Here is a 21215-nt window from a genome sequence, read left to right as displayed (position 1 = left end):
GTAAGTACACACGAAATGCCCACTTTCAGACCCCCATACGCATACGCTGCCGGTCTTTGGGTCATGATTAATGTCCCAGTTTACAAATAATGGGCGTCGACACAGGAGGATACAAGGCGGGATGGACTGTGTTCGAGTTTCGACGCATACAAGCTGATTCTGGTATTTATTTGTATGAGAAACTCTATTGCTATGATGAAGATTCATTACAGGCAAATTTCGGTTTGCGTACGGTACGCACAGGTTGAACCCCCCTGGACGCATGGTGTATGCAACGGTACCAGCCCCCCTCCCCCCTGGTGCGTACGTACTTACGGGCGACCCCTTAATGCATTAAAATCATCCATTCTTGGTTCTCTTTTTTTTTCTTAGAAGTTCCGAGATTTTCACATTGCTCATGTACCAATTTGTTTACATGTCAGGCAGAGAAAGGCCCATTCCACCCCCACAAACAATTTCCCCTTCTGAAAAATTGTTTCTGGATCCGTCCCTGTTTACCGCAAATAATTATTCAATCATGGTTGCTGTCAATCATTATATTCACCAAAGACTGCCCATTTCGCGTGTTTTGGCAGAATACAGGGCGATGGTGTCCGGGTTGCAGGTTCCTCGAAGTTTTTTGTCCTGACTCTACAGCTCAGCATAAAAGTATAAATTATACCCGAGGCGGATCTATAGGGGGGTACTATACCCCATCCACTGGGCGGGATTTTCGTCCCTCGGCGAGGCAAAATTGTGGGATATTTACACGCTTTTGGAAGGGATATGAAATAGACCCCAAAAGTATACCGTATACCCCCCCAAAAAAATTTTCTGGCTCGTCGCAGCAGGGTCAAGTATCAACATCGTTAAAACGTGTTTATTACCAGTAGCCCATCAAATTAGTTTCCAGGAGAATTCAGGAGAGTTACCCACACAAATCCTCTCTAGTATGGTGTACTATTTACGACAAACATTTCTTTCTCTCTTTAGCCTCCATCCAGGCGACGCAACTACACGACGCGACGGCACGACGGCACGACGGCTTCCTTGCGTCATGCCGTCGGGTCGCACCGTCGCCTTCTTGCCATTACGTTTGTGCACACACCGTCGCCCGTCGCATTGTGCTGCCTTGGGTCCTTTCCATGTTGCATTTTTTGTCGCCTAAACTTCGCCCCTTCCGTCGCCCGTCGCGTCGCACCGTCGTGTGTCGCGTCGTACGTCGTGTCGTGCATCGCGTCGCCTATTACGTCCCCTGAAGCACGACGCAACGCACGACGCGACGCGATTTTTTTACTGCAAGCCTTTCCACTGCAAACTCTATAGCTACTTGCCAAGTCCAGACAAGCCAAGTCGTCCCCAACTTCAGCAATAGATCGTCTTCAAGCTCGGGCCTTCATTTATTTTCATTGCTAATTCATATTGTTTTCTGTTTCATAGAATCCCTGTTTTTTTCTCATTATTAAAAAGATGCTTTCTCTAGCGTGAGGGTATTTGTATTTTCGTAAACCGTGCGAAAACTTTTCACTATATTAGCCGGAAACGAATTAATTCTCACTGGTTAACTGATAATAAAAGGGGTAAACTAGTAAACAAATAAATAATGTAAGCAGGTATCATGATTCTCATATTATGTCCGCTACAATATTTTTGAAGATACAATACATCAATCATTATAACGTGCTTCCTAATGTAAGATGTGGATCAGATGAGAAATTATACATGTGTGTGGCCAACCAGAGTTAAAAAAAAAAAGACAAGGCCACAATGATAACAGCGTCTGTATAATGTTTTATTCAGAAACATGGACTAATATCATTGGAAGTGTGGTGCTGATGAAGGTAACGAGGAAGACTGACCTGAAGGAAGACTAAGACGGAATATTCTGAGGGTATTATAGAGCAGGCTCGGTGGTAACTTCCTAAACCCTTAGTCAAACTTGCGGTCATACAGTTGTAGACAATTTGTCTGGGGAATTGGGAGTACTACTTAGAAATTACCGGGATGGACCACGGGGAAAATCCGGTATCTATAAAATTACAAATCTACCACAAATGGGAACTGCATCGACGGTATTAAAAAGAAATCATAGGCTGGATTTAAAGAGTGACGAATTCTGGGCTTCCACTTATTATGAGAGAGCAGTTCCTACATATGCCGATTTTCTTATTGCTCTTTTTTCTTTTTCTTAATAAAACATGACAGAAATTATTCCTAATCGAGGAATGGATGAGATAAAAACAAGAACAAATCAACACTAAAGAGTAAATTGCATGTACTTTGCAAGCACGGGGACAGAAATAAAAGAAAAGCGCCCTCAATAAACACCATGAAGCAAAGGGCGACGCGATGCACCACACGACGTACGACGCGACGCAAGATGGTACGACACGACGGGCGACGGAAGGGGCGACGTTTAGGGCGGGAAAAAATGAATCATGGAAAATACCTGAGACAGCACGACGCGACGGGCGACGACGCGTCGTGTGTGTACAAACGTAATGGCAAGAAGGCGACGGTTCGACCCGACGGCACGACGCAAGGCAGCTGTCGTGCCGTCGCGTCGTCTGGTAGCGTCGCCTGGAGGAGGCAAGAGAGAGAGAAATGTTTGTCGGAAATAGTACACCATACTCTAGCGCCCTCCTTTAAAATACAAAGATCGCTGGTATCCGTGGTCATAGCTATTACGTTCTAGAAGCACGATGTGCATCAGTGCAGTGCTTCGTGCAAAAGACCCAAGAAGGCTGTTGCGCGTGGCCGCCATTATATGTCAGGCATTGTTCATTTATTTTCCCGGCGGATTGAGAAAGGAAACATTAATTTGTTATCAAATATAACATTTTATTTTCGTCAAAATGCCTGGTGCTGAAGAGGATGATAGAAAGAGTAAGTGAAGTTTGTAATTGATCGAAAACACTGTGGGGATTGAATCATTTGGAAGTCGCATTTGGCATTGTCTCGTGCTATCACCAACACTGACCAAGTCCAATTCAGTGTAGTAATGGTTTACGCATGTCCTGCCGTTTACATGGAAAACCATGTTAACCTGTCATGCCCGTTACTTGTTTTCCCTACCTCCATGCTGATTGGACGTCGGTTACTTCGCCCCGTTTCCACTTCGCCCCGTTTCCACTTCGCCCCATATCACTTTGCTCCATGTCCATTTCGCCCAAGCCATTAGCCCCACTAGTGACAGTGTGGCATGGACACACACTCCCGATCCATCCTTAGCCACACATCCGTATACGCAATTTCGTGTCGGCGTATTGAACATTCCGGCGCACCCACTTATTATCGTGGGCCACATTTCCACATTCTAAAAACCATTTATTGAATGATTTCACTCACGTTTTTCAGGTATTTTCCAGTCTTTTTGCTTGCCTTTATCCATTCAATCTAACGGGCTCACTCTCACAGTCGCCATCTTTAAAATAAGGTCGTTGAGCATTACGTCACTTGACCCCTCATCGTCTCAGCGGCTGTTCCATGTCAAGATACTTAAACTGTGGCCAAAGTTTTGGAAGAGCCCATTGGTACATGTAGAATCTTATCGCTCAGTCCGTGTACTACATATGTCTATGATAGTCCGTGCCACACTAGTGGGGCTACCAAGCCATAGGCCCTACAGCCTTGCAGGTACTTGTGTCTGGAAACATAGGCCTAACTGACAGTGGTGAGAAACAAGGCACCTTTTTATGCCTAGGTCATGCCATTCATTGTAGGTGGTGGGGATTGACACGTGACAATGCCAGTGGATTTGATAATTGAATAATGAAAGAAACTGTATCATTCCTTTAAATTTTCATCAAAATGTCCCCTGTAGTCTTCTTTGAATCCCCTGTACATGCTGCAGGCTAAGCCTTATCCCAAATACTGCATGGGTTATTTTGCACAATGGTAGAAAGGAATTGTGGGAAGAAAAAAGGGGCAATGTTTGTTCCGTTTTTCCTTCCCACAATGTACAGTGCACTTATGGTGGCCTCGCATCATGAACACGATGGTTGTAAAAAGCACGTGGTGAGAATTCACTAATAATCATCTGAGAACATACAATGTATGGCATTCCCGCTGCACACCAATACTAAATTCTCACAACATCCAATTGTAAATGTACATGTATATGCAGATTTAGCATTATGTTTCCCAATCTCCGATAGCCACGTCCTTACGTTCCATATTAGGCCGTAAATGTCGTAAATGGCCGTGCAAAACAAATTTTGATTGGCTGCTTATCACAGTCGGACTTGATCAAAGGCAACTGATTTTGCCAGGCAGACCAATGCAGCAATCCAGCACACAACAAGAGTTGGATTGAGCGGTAGCCTAATTTGCCTTTCCTTTGATCATGTTTGATCGAAGTCGTAGTGTAAATACCTTGTAATGGAATTTTGCCAGATCTTTAAGTTGTTGGAAAATTTCAAATAACAAAATGGCGTTATCCATTAGAAAAAGACTGAAGGAAGATCGTCCCTTTGGCCATGTGGGCACCATCGTGGGAAAGAATGCTGAAAGTTCTTTGAACACATCAAAAGCCATAGTTTGGTACATGTAGTTGAATCTGTTTCGTGAAAAATAACGATATCGCTGGAAATCTATTTTTATCTTGTATCCTTTAAAGGAGGAGACTCCCATTTGAGCATGCTTTTTTTTTCTGTTTTCACACATCCTACGATCGTTTTGTTGTGTCAAGCGTTGTCCAAACAACCGCTTTTGGTCTGTAAAACACGGTCGGAAACTGTCACTCTGACGGTAACTTTCTAGAGAATTTCAACTCCTAAACAAACTTTGGGGAAACAGTTTGGGAAAAAAATATGGTCACATCGAAGTTACTCGTGGATGGGATGGAGATGAGATTCATTGCTTGTATTAAACATACACACGGAAGTACTGTATACAGCATGTACTCTTTGATGTCTCGATGTGCATTGTACATGTACATGTACACATCCAAACCTGAACTGAACCAAAGTTCAGCAAAAAATTTCCGAACCATGTACGAACCTAAACTGAACCAAACCTTGGCACCTAATTGCAGCACTAGTAATGATATGTATAAAAGAGCCCCTTCTAAGTAAACATGGAACCATCCCATTGAAATTGTCCTCCCCAAATAATCTTCCCCATAATTATAAAATAAATAGACACAAGAAAAACACACGACAAAAGTTCTCACTTTTTGTCTTCTTTTGATGACTTTTCATTTCTTTTTTTTCTCTTCTTATATTTGCAATCATATTTACCCTTTGTCTCTGTCATATTGCAAACTTTCTTCTAAAATAAATGGACTCTTCTTGTAAAAAGCATAGCCAAAAAGGAAAGAAAAAGGAGGGTAGTTGCATTACACGATGTTGAAACATTGGTATTGATATGTTTTCCTACTTAAATTCACAACTTTTCAACGGAAACTTGCATTACTCACCACAAGTTCCCTTTGCATTTCCCAGAAAGATGTGACAGCTGGGAATGTGTGGGGGGGGGGACATCTTCTAGATTCACGGGCCAGAACTTGAAGGACTCTTCATGAACAGATTGGAAAAAAATACAGAGTTGTTCTTTGTTTTTATTTAAGATTCTGACCGGCGGAGGAGAAGTCGAAGCAGGGATGGCAGGCGTAGTCGTAGCCGTAGCCGTAGCCGAGAACGACGGCGACGCAGCAGAAGTCGAAGCAGAGACCGTGACAGGAAGTCCAGGCGCAGGTGAGGCATGCAGACTTAAAGCACAAGTGTGGAGGTCATGTTCTTAGTGTTTCATTTCCAAGAGGCTTTTTGTGTCCTTTTGATAATTACTGTTGACAGGCATTGACAAAAGAGTGTGACATTTAGGCAAAATGCCTGTTGGTTTTGAGTTGAATTTAGCATTTATGTTTGACTTTGTTGATGTTCCCTGGTCGTTAGATTTCAAAGAGCACATCACCACATGAGCAGGGCTTTCGATAACATGCATATTGGTGTATTTACGCTTCCCGACTTGGAAATTTAGTCAAAACAGGCAGCATAAAACCTCATGCAGAAAAAACAAGTAGTATTATATTTACTACGGCAAAAGGACTAACTCGCTTTATATTGGTACTCAGTTCCTCCACCTCTTAAGGAGAAAAGTACTCTCCCTCTCACGGAGAAGAGTACATGTACAATATGAAACAATACTCAGGGCAAACAAGTACTGTACTCTACTCTTGGCATGGAAGTGGGTATTGTACTCATGGCTTGAAGACAATTATGTAAACCCCTGCAGGAGTTAGAAGCCATCTATTTTCTCCCTTTTTTTCACCAGCGTACAAAGCATGAGCTTGAGGAGGGTTACAGCCCGTGTTTGCTTTTCATAAACGGTGGAAATATGACAGTTAGCCATCGTTATTTCATTATCCTGAATGCTCTTTCCAGAGTTACTGAAAGAAAAGTTTAAGTTTTTCATGCTTGTGAAAACAACTTTTCAAAATCGATGATCCTCTTAAGAATTACATTTGAGAACTCTTGGTTTTGCATTTATGCAGAGTGATGGAAGTCTTGTTTAATTGTTGGTTTGGTGCTAAATACTTCTTCTCAAGAATGATTATTCAATCCTGTCCTCTTCAAACGGAGCAATAATGCTACCCAATTTAGTCTCATTCAATTTAAAGTCACGTAATTCCTGAGCCTCAAGATTTCAGACAAAGTTTGAAGCATATGTAAGAATTTGAAAATCAGGATGTTGCGTCCGTCGGAAGAGGTGAACCTGGTCATGCATTTGACAACTTTAGACGGTCTAGATTCTTTCTTTCATATTGTTCAATCTTTTTCCTATTTTTCTTATCTATAGTCGTTCACCAGTGGCGCACAGGCGCCGTCGCAAACCTTACAAGTACTGGGATGTTCCACCAGTAGGCTTTGAGCATATCACTCCACAGCAGTACAAGGCAATGCAAGGATGTGAGTACACTAGCATTTGCTGTCGATTATGCCTTGAGAGGTATCCTTATTTAAACACTGGACATTGGAAAATTGATGATTCCTTCTCCACTGTCCCTATGACTATGAATGTGTGCAAGGTTTTACATAATATGATGAGAGATGGTGTACTGCTTGTAAATAGTGGGGTCATTCAATTAATTCAGAGTCCATAAGTGTGACATTTTTGCATCCTTGTTACACCTGACCAGTGTTAATTTGAAGTGGAAATATCATTGAAATTGAACTCATATTGTTTTTATTTGTTTGTTACATAATAAATTATTTTTATTTCTTGCATTACATAATCTCTGTCGGAAAGTAAAGAATGTGTTCTAAACATACAAATCATATGGCAGGGGCGCAAACTCTTGGACCCCAAAGTTTAGAATGGCCCAGTGAATATATGTATTCCCAGAGGCCATTTAGGTACTCCCAGCATTACATCTGTTGCGAACTTGGTTGTCAACAAGCCCAAAATAAAAAGGTGACACTTAGTCTCTCAGATTCTAGAGATCTGAGAGGTTTTGTAGGATTAACCCTCCTATGCTGTAGTCACTCTTTGAGTCAGTTGGTAAACAGCTCAAAAGAAGCACAGCTGTGTCTAGTTGTGCACTGCACCAACTGTCCCTCACAGGAATATCAGATTGCACTTTTGTGCTGTCCAACAACTGTGCCTCGGTGTTTCATGTGCAACCAACTGTGTACACACTGAACCTGTGCATGTTTGTGTTCCATATAGAAAACACGTTCAAGAGAGCGACTGTGGGCACTCGTGCATATTTGTGCAGTTAAACCAAAGGAGGGTTAAGGAAGGTAGAGCCCAGCCACTGTTACCATACATGGGGCAAGGCACCTGTTGAAAATAAAACAGGCGATTTGTAAAACGTTGTAAAACGGGCGATTCACAATAATGCATCTCCAAGAGTTTACAATGCATTGGCCAATCACAGCGCACAAAATCTGTCAACCCTTTCCAAATGCGCATCGGGTCAACAGATTTCGCACATTGTGATTGGCTAACGCATTGCAAACTCTTGGAGGTGCACTAAATGTGAAATGCCTGTATTGTGACATGCTTCTCAAATGAACTGTTCATCCCTGTAATTCTTGACGCAACCAGTGATGGACTTTGAATAGACTCAACTACATGGCTGGAAAAAGATGCAATGTGGACTGTACTTTTTCAATTTGCACTCCCTTAAAAACATGTTGTGGTCTTGTAAAATGAAAGAAAAAATTCAAATTCACGCACTATTTTTCTCCACTGCTTTGTTCCAGGTCCAGATGCAGTCCAGGCTGCAGGAACTGGACCCGTCCCTCCTGTGCCCAATCTACAGGCCATGCCGGTCGTCCCAGCTCCGGTGATGATGCCTGCCCAGCCTGCTACGGCCATGCCTATCGTGGCCAATCAAATGACTCGACAGGCCCGGCGACTCTACGTGGGCAACATTCCCTTTGGGGTCACGGAGGTGAGGAAACGGGGAAAATGTATCTGGTTTGGAGAGACAACTGAGCATGCTCCTCCTGAAACCATGGCTTGTTTTCAGCACCCCTCGTCCTGAATAAACATAACCGCAGGGCTAAAGATGCGCAGTTTACTGCAGGACTAAATTTAATAATTGAACATTTCCATTACCGCATTTTTTTGGCGACTTTGGTCTATATCTACATTAACCGCTTGCCTCCGGGATTCCCGGTCCGGGATACGTTGGATTTGTATGCATAGCCGGGGTGTCCAAAATCAGACAAAGGAGCTGGGCCTTGTAACAAAAGACCCGTACTCAGAACAAAAGACCGAGCTGCTGGGAATTGCCTTTATTTTTCAGTTGGCATTAGCAGAGGTAATCCTTCATTGTTTTGAAGCAGTATATCACTGTTTGCAGCATTCAGCACCTGCGAATTAACAGCTGGGACAAAAGTACTTCAGCACTCCAGCAATGAGCAATATAATACTGCTGCACACTGATCTGGCCGCATTTGAAAAGACACCACTTCCATTCAGCAACCACTGGGCCAATTTCAGGAACAAAGGAAGTTATGCAACACCCCACAATCCGGGATCTCTGTACTGGGCGGCAGGCCTGGCTGAAAGAGTCGGGCATGAGTGGAGGTTGCCTGTCAGACTAGAGTAGCCACCAGACAGTCATTCATGTGGGTGTAAATGTCCAGTAAATGAGGTCATGAATTTTTGAAGAATTTTGATAACGGAAAGTCTTGAAAATCGCCCGGGAACTCGTCCTGGTTATGCAAATTTCACCCGGCAGCAAGAAGTTAAAGGTTGAGAAAGCTGGGCTTTTGGACTTGCATTTCTTGGGGGACCCCCACCTCACCTAAAGCTACGACATACCGGGAGTGAACTCAGCGCAAAACATTTTATTCCTTTCTATAAGTACAGAAATAAATACAGAATACTTCCTAGGATTCGTCAGTATAGAATACTTCCTGATATTCATCAGTACAGAATACTTCCTAGTATTCATCAGCACAGAATATTTCCTAGTATTCATCAGTACAGAATTCTTGCTTTAATATCGTGAAGTGTGTATTTCTTAACGCTAAATGGTTGAAATTGACAGCACATGAAAATTTGAAGGATTTCCAAATGCAATTCTGGTTTAGTGTAAAGCTTTCTTCAAACTAAAGTTTAGAGATGTCATGTGATATTTTTATTGGATGTTTTTTGGAGGTGTTCACAAAAATGGCTTTGTTTAGGAAATTGTGAGAACATCCAGTCAGTGTTGTTCCTGATAAAAGTGAAGTTACAAAGAGGTTTCAAAGTAAGTCCTGTATTCATTTATTCTCTTCATATGTTGTGTGTGACTTGCAGGACCAAATGGTGGACTTCTTCAATAACAAGATGCAAGAACTGCATCTGACCACGAACCCTGGGAAGCCCGTCCTGGCAGTGCAGGTCAACCACGACAAGAACTTTGCATTCCTTGAGGTAAATGTGGCCACTTCACTGGCTATGGCTAGCAAGAACACAATTATGCAACCATGGAAACAAGTCGGAGCCACTGTCCCGTGGCTTCCACAGAGGCAGTGTTGTTATTCCCAGTCGTGGCTGCATGCTTCAGATTGAGCCTTTGTCACCTGATCTGACTACCCTCTGCTGTTAATAAACTAGGTTAGATATTATCTGTATGCAGCTTCCTGGTAATACATCGTTATAGGCACCTGTGTAACAGCGTCAGCAGCATTATGTGGGGTTTGGGGCACAAAAGAGGGAAGTTTGGCTGAGCTGGCTTGCATCCCAGAGGGTCCTTTTTTTCCCTTTATTTTTTTCCCCATTTTTCAGTCTGTCTCCTGTTGAGAAAGGTCAGTTTCGAAAAGGTGACTTTACTGGAATTGAGCTTTATGCAGGGGAGCGATGCATGTTTACTTGAGCCTAATTTATTTTCACGGCACCCATGTCACATAGCATAATTCGGACTACAGGCATTTCTCTGTAGAAACCTTGTTTATTAACAGCAGCGGGCTGTCAAATCGGTGCCTCTGTCATGTCAGACATTGACACCGTGCATAATGAGACACGAAGGACAGATCCTTTACCAGGACTGATTTTATAATTTGCCCCAGCCCTTACGTTGTACGACCTTATTTATGCTATTGCTGCGTTGGCATCACACTCACACCAAGGTTTTTTTTTTTTACCTGAGGCAGGCACATTCTATTAGTGCATCCTTTTGGCCACAGAATAGTTGTAGAATTTTGATTACAGGCCTAAAAATTGAGATTCCAATATACGTTTTTATACTTTTATGGAGAATTTTATTTTCTATCCTAACCACAGGATAATCTAAATCTTTTCATCTGGAACCATTATCCAAAATGAAATTCTGTTCTGCGAGACAAAACCTGTCAATAACTTGCGTATGTGGCCTGAGAAAATCTGATGGCTTAGACGTGACGTCTCACTAGAATTGGCCTTGGTGAGTGCGAACTCACCAAGGCCTCCATTAGTGAACCCCCGTCAGATTGACAAAGACAGACTTAGCCTCTTTAAGTGCACCAGACCAAGGTTTCCATGGTCCCTAACCAATGACGCACAAACTGCATCATGATTCTAAAGTCATATCAAAGCTCAGCACGCATTGTGAAGTGGTAATCAATATCACAATGCCATTGCGTTGCCTGTTTGTAACTCCAACAAATACCAACACTTTCAAATTGTAGTTTACTTGTAATTTTTGCTTCGTTGTAAGTAATAACCATATCCTCATTTTTGAAAAATTCTGTTTGTAGTTTCGTTCCGTGGACGAGACCACACAGGCTATGGCGTTTGACGGTATCATGTATCAGAATCAGTGCCTAAAGATCCGTCGACCCAAGGACTATCAACCCATGCCAGGGGTAGCAGAGACACCTTCTTTGCATGTGCCAGGTCAGCACATAGTGTGAACTCGTGAAAAATAAAATAGAGTTAGTTTTTGGTAGTTCCTTACAAATGTAGAAATGGGTCTAATGGGTCTAGCTAATTTTCATTTGTGATTATGAAATGTTTTTGGAAAACTGAAGGCAGAAATGGCAGTACTACTTTCTGTTTTTCCCACTTTGAGGTTTTGGAAACATTTGTTTCTTTACAATTAATGAATAATGAGGCTGGTGATGGGATAACCAATTTCCATTTTCTAAGCTCTGTCTGTTTTAGAGTTAGGTTAATACAGTCAACTCGCGGTAATACAAGCTCAGATAGATTCCAGTTAAGACAAGCATATTTTGCCAGTCCCAGCCTAAGTGTGTACCTTCCTATGAGGAAAAAATTTTTTATACAAGCTTGGATAATACAAGATTTCAGTTAAGACGAGCCCTTTTTCCAGTCCAGTTGAGTGCAGATGTATTGTTATCTCTCCATTTAGTATGAGCATTTTGAAAACAACTCATAATCAACGAATCTGTTCAATACAGGTGCTGTTGTACTAGGCATGGTGATAATGCTCGCTAATCCATGACTGCAGGTTTGGGGCAATGTAGACCCCGAGTGATCAAAGGGTTTTCTTTGTGGGTGCTTTCATGCCGCCTGATCAGAATGAACACGACGGACAGTGGGCGTTTGCAATTCCCAGGCCACCAAACGGCCCGATCAGAACAAACTCCTATTTACAAACTCCTCACCAAGACATAAAATGAGAGCAGAAAAATGCCCCTAACCAATTTGTAAACTAACGTAAAATTCATTTGTCATTAAAATCTGTTCTTCCTTTCCCCGGAAATGTCATTTTGGAAGTTCCAAATCCCAAAATTAAAAAAAACAACACTTCATTTCCCACTAAAACGTACTACCCCTGTCCAACCTACGCCCTCTATTGTCCACCCCAAAATGCAATGGTTTCCTTCACTTTGTACACGTATAAGATTGCGTCTCTTTAGTCGGTCACCGACTAAACTGTTAATGTACTTACTTGGGCATTCTCCACACTGTGCAGGTTAGTGGTTACATCACTTCAACAGTGACGGGTGATAAGTCCACTTGCCTCATTCTTGCATTTTATTAATTTTCCGCCTTGTTCTTCTCAATTACAGCACAATACCGGTACAGGTTTTACTGCAACACCTCTTCATTAAATCTACATGTCCTTTACACTTTTTCTAAAGAATGTTCAAACTGTTTTGAAAGCAAATTCATTACCCTTCAGCTGTAGTACCATCGACAAACAGCACATACAAGTGGGAAGATTCTTGTTGCTTAACCCTCCTATGCTGAAGTCACTCTTTGAGTCAGTTGGTAAACAGCTCAAAAGAAGCACAGCTGTGTCGTGTTGTGCACTGCACCAACAGACCCTCACAGGAATATCAGATTGCACTTTTGTGCTGCCCAACAACTGTGCTTCACTGTTTCATGTGCATCATTGTTCAGTAAACCAAATGCAGTGAAGAGGACTGCACAAAAGACCCTGGGTCATTTTGTGCTGGCAACCAACTGTGAACCCACTGAACCTGTGCATGTTTGGGTTCCGTATAGAAAATACATGCAAAAGAGTGACTGTGGGCACTCGTACATATTTGTGCTGTTAAACCAAAGGAGGGTTAAGACAAGGTTCCGGATAATACAAGATAATTAAGGAAGTTCCAAGGCCCTTGTCTTAATGAGAGTTGACTGTACAAACTGCTAACTTCAATCCAGCCCCTCCAGATCTGCAAAATCCATTGTAAGGTTTTGGTGGATTTTGCAGGATTGATAAAGGTTGAGCCCAGCCACATTGATACTTCACATGGGCCTTGATTCCCTTCGGAAGGCATAGTACCTAGAATGTGCTTTTGGATTCATGCACAGCAGAAGATTTGGGAAGTTTTAAGAAAAAATACCAAGGGATTGCAGTGAAGGAGGAGCCATTGATCAAGACGAGCATTGATGTGATAGTTTTTTATCATATTTCTCCAGGTGTGGTTTCAACTGTGGTTCAGGACTCTCCCCATAAGATCTTCATCGGAGGCCTGCCCAATTACTTGACCGATGACCAGGTAAGTTAACCGTAACCCCCTAGGGTGTATGTAAAATCATATTAAAATTGGAGGATTTGGGAGTGTTAGGGTTAAGACCAAGGGACAAATATGTCATGGTTGGTCTTCACGACAAATATATGGTCAGCAGCTGGCCATAGTATGGTCAGGACGTCATCAAAAATAGAGATATTACAAAACACAACTTAGTCCATCGGAAGTAAAATTTTCAGACTGAATGCCAGTAGTTTCCAAGAAAAAAAATCTGCCTGACTTCACCAGCAGGTGTTTATTGAAAATCATCAGTTTGTGTGTGGTTGGTTTTTGTATGTTCTCTGTTCTTCAACTTTTTACCTGAGCAGGTAGGTAGTTTGAGGGACACATTGAGGAATGACTGCCAAGAGAGCGGGAGTAACATCCATCATCTGTTCCATTTTCTTCACTTTTTCCTTCCTAGTTGTCTTTTCCTCTTTGTTGGCAAAGCAGTTGTGCGTCTGTTTAACATTTTGTCTGGTCTAGGGCTTTTTCCCCTTACCTTTCTGTCAGTGGCGGTGTGAAGTTCTGGCTGATTTGGTAGCAGTGGAGATTGAGACTCGGTAGTACCCCGTTTAGGTTTTTCCGATGGAATTGCTGTCTGGTGGTTCTTTTGGGCGGGATTTTGGTTTTGCTTTTCCATTTTCTTAGTCTGTAAAGAGTTTTGACTCTGTCCTTTTTGACCAAAGAAAAACTTAAATCTCTGTGTCCTTTCTGACCAAAGAAAAACTTAAATCTCTGTGTCCTTTTTTGACCAAAGAAATACTTAAATCTCTGTGTCCTTTCTGACCAAAGAAAAACTTAAATCTCTGTGTCCTTTTTTACCAAAGAAAAACTTAAATCTGCAGTACAGAAAACTTAGGAAAAATTGAATGTGGTTCTTTTTGCCATGATATGCGCATTTGAAAGCTGCGATTAAAAACAAAAAGATTTACTGTCATTTTCCAAGTAATTGAATAGTTTTAAAATTCAATCAAAGGTTTAATGTTAAGACACTGGGGATATTGTCCCCTTATAATTGCAACTCATGAAGCACATTTTTGGGGGCTGTGTTTAGGAAGGTACATTTCTCAGCAAGCGTGAAAGGTTGAGAATCATCTCTCGCGAAGTTTTCTCCCCGCACGTTTTCTTTCGCAGCGCAGGTTTCAACTTCCTCCCGAAAGGCTTCAATCAGACCAAGCCGACTTCTCCTTCTCCCTAGTTTTGTTTTCAGGCTTGCAGCAATCCAAACATGACAGTGAAAAATCACATTGTACTTTCTCCCTCCAAAACTTGCTTTTCAGGAAATGAATCTGCGGAAAACAGATACGCAGATGTTCCTTTTCAGATTATTTTTCTTTAAGGGAAATATTCCTGTACTTTATAGAGCACAGAATAAAGGTAAGAATCATTGTCATTGCAAAATATGCACCAAATTTCCCAAAAAAATCTGAAGGAATGATTAGCTTTGATCAAAATACTGCTCAATGACAACATTGACCATACATCAAGAATTCTGCAAATTGTGGATGTCGGCAGCTGAATTTATGTAATTAGTTTTACAGGGATTTTATTTTGTCTATCAGATTGAAGAATGATTTTTAAAAGTGCTAAAAAACTTGTAATTTTGCGAAATAAAAGAACAAAAATAAAAGGAGAACTCTAACTGCTTTTCCAAGTACATTGTCACTCACCGTGTTTCTCTTTTTGTTCTTCCCCCGTTCTTTCCCAACATCTTTTAAATCCCCAGCTAGCGGGGCCAAGTTTAAAAGCCTTACATTTCGCACGCACGCACTCGTTGCAAATCGTTCATTGCTCTGGCTGGCCAGCCTCTAACCCTCTGTCAGCCCCCCTAGTCTGCTGGTAAAAAAGCATGATGGTGGAATCCATGAGACAAAGGCAAGTTGTAGTCGGTGGCCGGCCCACGCTGGACAGTTGTTGTTTTTTTCAGGCAGCTGAAGGGTTTGTATGTATGGCTGTGTCGGCGAACACGGCCACTGTCGGTGTCCCTGGATGTAGACACATTGCATGTCAGTTTAAGATGTGGACTGATTCTGTCAGAAATGAGCGCAGTGCGACCCCATATTTCTAGCAAGATGTAAGTGCCGCAGATATTGAAATCGTAAAGCCCCATTTGTGGTATTCAAAATGGCTGTTGCTATGAGTATTCTTGACTTTTCTTGCATTGTAATTTCGTTCTTACGTTGTTTAAAGGCATGATATTGAAAACTCCAAGCATTTTTAAGAGATGATTGCACTAAGGGAAATTATGTCTTGAAAATAGTGACTCTGTAATCAGTGAAAGAGCCTGTGCAAATCTGATCAAGTCTTGAAATCCTGTCATCCAGCCCACTATAGAGTACCGAATTGAATATGTCACAATTATGTGTATACGAATCATTTATTGCAACAACCAGTGATGTGAACCAACACATGCGTGTACTCCATTCATTTGCACTGTTTTTTTTTTCTGGTTCACAGTGACGTCGCATTTCGGTACTCTTTACCACCCAGCCTGTTGCTCTAGTTCTTCCAAGGTCATTGATAGTTTGGGGTTGAACAGTAACAATCTTAATACCCCCAAAAAATTGTGTCCTCTGGTTGGGCAAATGTCTTTGAAGTTTAACTGGATAGTTCATTTTTTGGTTGGATAATCACTTAATGTCCTTTCGAAGCAAATGATTGTTCGAACAGGTGAGGAACCGTTAAAATGGTTGAAGAAAAGAACACCCCTTCACCAAGCCCATGGAAGAACTTAGCTAACATTGTGACTAATCACAGACTTCCCAACGCTGGACTCACCCAAGTCTGCACATTTTCTCCCCTTTTTCCTCCAAACAGGTGAAGGAGTTGCTGTCATCCTTTGGAATGCTGAAGGCATTCAACCTAGTGAAGGACAGTGCCACGTCTATGTCCAAAGGTTATGCTTTCTGTGAATATGTGAAAACGGAAGTCACTGATCAAGTAAGACAATTAGTTTCCTTTATATGGCTACTTTAGAATTATGTTTTATAGTGGTAATCCAGTGTATGGACAGCAGAAGGATTTAAATGTTTGAAAGGATACCTCCTTGACACGGCTGAGTGCAGATGCTAGTTTCATAGTTCTGGAGAGAAACAGTTTTCGTTTCACCGATTCAGTGGGAACTGAAAACGTAAGGACAGAGACCCACAACTTGGTCCTCAATTACCTAACAAGAGACTGTCCCCCTAATTGCAGTGAAGGCCCGCCTACATTTCCAGTTTATGCCAATCCAACACTCTGCAGTGTGCCTTAACAGGATTTAGACAAGCAGTCCAGTGTAAAATAATGGTTAGATGCTACCAGGGTGCTAAAATCCATTCCTAACTATCTCTGTTTACCAAGTCCTGAAACCTGAAAGTTTCTTACATGGATGGTATTTAACGAGAGAATAAAAGTACCAACTAGTTTTAAATTTTTTCCTGGTTTCCTGTAAGATTTTGAGTCCTGTTTTCGTAGATTTTGACATTCATTCATGACGGTCATCGTCACCTAGGCATGTGCAATACAAGCAAGGATCACAGTGCCTCAGTTGTGTTGTCGTCACATCGTACAGTGTGCGCTGTGTATGCAATTTTCAAACTGGCTCATAGAGTTGACTTCAACTGATTGCTGCATTTGATTGTAACAAGTGGAACTCTGAATCAGAGGTCAAAGAGCTGTGAACGGTGAACATCACAACATTTTACAAGTTCCATGATTGCCCGTTTAGAGTACAGTGTGTTTTTTTTTTCATGAACAGGCCATTGAGGGGCTGAACGGCATGCAGCTTGGGGAGAAGAAATTGATCGTCCAGAGGGCCAGTGTTGGAGCCAAGAATCCCAGTGCCCAAGCTATGGTAAGACCAGAACTGTCCACTACACCTGAATACACACCTGATCGTCAAAACCATTACTGAGTTTCTTTCTTGCCAGTATAAGAGATGTATCAATCAGTCAATCAATCAATCAATCAATAATGGTTTATTAAAATGTCCACCTTTAGCGACATAAGGCCGAATTGTCAGTGAAGTTACAGCATCAGTGCTGTCTGATGTCTAGTGAAAAGAAATCACAAGCTCACTCAAGTGGGAATCGAACCCTCAACGTCCTGCTTACCAGTGCAGATGTCCTTCCACTCAAGCATGAGGCTTACCTTGGTTGGCTGGAATGGCTGGCAAGTTTGAGCCACATAAACCGTGGTTACCACAGCAAACCTTTCAATGGGACTTGCTTGGTTTGGGACCCTATTACAGCAAATTGAAATTGAAAAGAAATTGTTTTGAGCGTTAACGTGTATCATTAAGTTTTTTTTCCCCGCATAGGCTGCCCAAGCAGTTCAGCTCAACATCCCAGGGTTGAATCTCCCGGGCACCGCGGGTCCACAGACAGAGATTTTGTGCCTCATGAACATGGTGACAACTGATGATCTTAAGGATGACGATGAGTACGAAGGTAGGTCATTCAAAGGTCAGAGATAGGCCTTGGACTGCGCATATGAAAAGTCTTCAGACCGGGATTCTTTATCTTTTGAACATAGTGACAACCGAAGACGTAAAGCATAACAAAAGGGAAGGAGGGTTATCAAAGTTCAAAGGTCAGACCCTGACCTGCTACCACTGTCGTTTAAATGTCACTGTGGAATTGACTTGAGATGTGTGTTACTGGTTTCTCCCTGTAGATATTGTGGATGATGTACGTGATGAATGCAGCAAATATGGTAATGTACGCAGCATTGAAATACCCAGACCTGTGGAAGGGATTGACGTCCCCGGTTGTGGCAAGGTAATATCTGAAAGGAAAAAAAAATCATCTCACCGCTCCAGTTTTCCTCTTGTTCACATAACGAGCCCCTGTTCTCCCTCTAAACATGGTCTGTTGCTGGTTTCCCTTTGTTTGACAACCTACAGATCTTTGTGGAGTTCAGCAACACCATGGAATCTCAGGCAGCCCAGCAGGGGCTCTCGGGCCGCAAGTTCGCCAACCGGGTCGTCGTTACCTCGTTCTTTGACCCTGGCGCCTACCACCGTCGTGATTTCTAGACAGGAGACAACATATCATATCCCCCTGTCCTCACATCGTCATAATTTCACCCAATCATACAATCCAAACTTTCATTGTGAAAACTGATGAAATTAAATCCTAAAATGGCACATAATGAATAATTATCCGTAGTTTAGAGCACTTAACAAAAGACAATATGCAGCACTTCTATTGCAACTTACTACAAGCCTTTTCTTGGTCGAAGCCTGTGTCTACAACAAAGTAAAATCCTGTCATCCTGGTTTCAATTAATTTCAGCAATCAAAGTTTTGTGAGGACATGGTTGATGGCTTATGCAGTGCCCATGAAACATTGTCTCCATTACGGCCAACTTAGAGATTTTTGATCACACATGCAGACTACTCAGTCATATAGACAGCACATTGTTGTTCTCATTGTACAAAGAAGTGCACCAGGCCTAACCCCTGGCTTTGTTTTGTATCATGAGCAATCAAGTCCACTAAACACTGTCCAACCGCCCACGTCATATTTTTAGTACAAAATTTTGGAACCAATTCGTAGAACAAAGCCCTCCACCCCACCCCACCAAAGTACAAGTAATAGTTGAATCCTTTTTTTTATTCTGATTGCAAAAGCAAGGTGTTAGACCACTGGCCAAGTTGGGCTGGTGAGGGTTTTTAATGTTACGACAATATTAGCCAGCCTATCTAGCGAGGAGTGTAGTGCTGTATTAAATGCGTCTTTAACCCTATGCCAAAATTGTATTTCTGAAGTTGCAGAGTTTAACCACCGTTCCGGATGACAATCTGTAAATCCCAGTGCCCTGTGGAGTGCTGTTAATCGTAGGTGTCCTCGAAGTATGTTAGTAGTTTTCGGTAGTGGTTAAACTGGAAACTGTCTTCGAAAATTTCCATTGTAGAATGCCGTTTTTCGTTTACTAGACCTAGAAATGTTTTCCTTGTTTCAGCTTGATCTTTGGGTGTGTTGTCTTCAACTTTGCATGTATTAGATATCACAGCTACGTCGGTATCATTACACCATATCCGTAGCAGTTGATTTTCTGACCAGTCACATGTCCACACAAACGTCTGTATGCATGCGGCTGAACATGTGTTGTGGCATAAGAGAGCACCAAGCGTTCATAACTCATCTAGGTGAAGTGGGCAGGTGCTGCTGGATCAGTCTATTCTGTCGTAGATTTTCTTTAAATGTGGCTCCTTTGGGGTCCCTTGTTTTGGTTGCTTTTTTTTCCCATGCTAGATCGACAGATGACCTTTGGCCATGTCCAAAACATATATATCAGTCCTTTCCAAGAAAAGTTTATCGGCTTATCAAGAATTTTTACCATTGTAAATCGCTAGCAAAACCCTTTAGTTTGTTTGTGGAAGTACATGTAATGGAAGTCCATCTTATCTGTTGGGGAAAGAGCAAATTTTTGATTGTTTGTAAAGGATTTTTGCAAAGAAGAGCAAGTCCAGGAAATTTTGAAAAGGGTTTTTAGCATTTTTGACTGTATAGAGGGGAATTACACAATTAATTTAAGCTCTGTTTTCAATCGTTCTTCTTTGTTCACGTTCCTAACTGCCATGTTGTTCATTTTTACAGCTAAAGTGGAAGAACTATCCAGAATACTTTGTTGTGTGTGCTTCAATTTCTCTGAACATTCTGCTCTTTGTGTTTTAAGACTGTTTTCTCAATTTTTAGGGACCCTTTGTGCTTATTTGAAGTCAGTAACAGGATGAAATAAATGAATCGAAATTCACCATGAAAGCTGATGTTTCTTATATGAATTTCTTTTCATTATATCTGCAACACTGATAGAGTTTGATGTTAACTTTAGAACAAAAGACTCTAAAAATTGTCTAGGTTTGGGACATTGTAACTGGAAAATTGACATGCTGTGGGGGAAAACTACAACCGAATAAAATCTCTACACCAAACCAAAGGTCTTGGAAGGTTAAGTCACAAGAAACTGAATAAGGACTCAAAATCTTTATTTCAAAGAAAAAAAAAACTAAAAGAGGACTTTTACTTACAAGATGTAACCAAGTAAACATCCAAAACGAGCTAAAGAGGCTAAACTAAAATATCTATAAGAAAACCAAAATAAACCCAAGGGACTAGAAATGGAAACTAGAAATAACCTGGACGAGGATGAAAACTGACAATAGACTCCACACCCAAAACCAACCAACTTCAGAGTGTACTCCTACCTTAAACTGCACAGCAGATATTACAAAGGTAAGGTGGAAGAAACCTACCTTCTCTGCCACTGAACTGCTAACATGACTTCCTTATGTGGCGAAAATGTCATGGGGAAGCTAGGACCTGAGTAAACAAATGGGGGATGTCAATGGAAAGGGGCACCTGGATTAGCCATGAATTTTTTAAAGGAGGTCTACTATGTAAAAAGCAGATTTAAAATGTCACTAAATTCTTCCTCGGCCGCAGGCATGATGGACCTGCTGAGTTGGGGATGGCGTTTTGTTCCATAGATAAGGGTAAGAACCTAACTTGTATTTTGAGAAACTTATAAGCCATTCACGGGGGCACTTTGCTGAAGGTTAGTGCCGTGCATTGTGGATGGGAGGGGACGTGGACAGGTACTGGATGTCACAAAATATACAAAGGAAGAAGTTTCATATTTCTGGAACCAGAATACCCCAGTGCATTATATCATGATTACTGGCTTTGCGCTGTGCACTTGACCAGGCCCTCCAAGGATGCATTCTCCCCATTCCTGCTGGGGGGGGGGGGGTTAAGGCAGTTTCATTGTTCTAGGTGAACTACTGAGTAGTGCACAGGCTTTCGATTTATTTCGTTTTGTTTGTTTGGTTTAGCTTTCATTTCA

At 41.8% G+C, this 21215-nt stretch overlaps 1 protein-coding gene across 1 annotated transcript; it reads left to right on the top strand.

Moving 5' to 3' along the window:
* Positions 1 to 2690: 2690 nt before the first annotated feature.
* u2af2 (U2 small nuclear RNA auxiliary factor 2) lies at positions 2691 to 20134 on the top strand. Its single transcript, XM_022229330.2, has 12 exons — positions 2691 to 2865; positions 5549 to 5675; positions 6778 to 6887; positions 8187 to 8377; positions 9736 to 9852; positions 11154 to 11292; positions 13291 to 13370; positions 16203 to 16325; positions 17125 to 17220; positions 17686 to 17815; positions 18042 to 18145; positions 18271 to 20134. The coding sequence occupies exons 1-12, from the start codon at positions 2835 to 2837 to the stop codon at positions 18400 to 18402; spliced, it is 1380 nt and encodes a 459-aa protein (XP_022085022.1). The 5' UTR covers positions 2691 to 2834; the 3' UTR covers positions 18403 to 20134.
* The last annotated feature ends 1081 nt before the right edge of the window (positions 20135 to 21215 follow it).

Source organism: Acanthaster planci, linkage group LG07 (genome assembly GCF_054643075.1).
Source record: "Acanthaster planci isolate LZ-2023a linkage group LG07, COTS_SCS, whole genome shotgun sequence".
NCBI lineage: Eukaryota > Metazoa > Echinodermata > Asteroidea > Valvatida > Acanthasteridae > Acanthaster > Acanthaster planci.
Note: the sequence above shows the minus strand (reverse complement) of the source record. Positions and strands in the feature narration are given on the sequence as shown.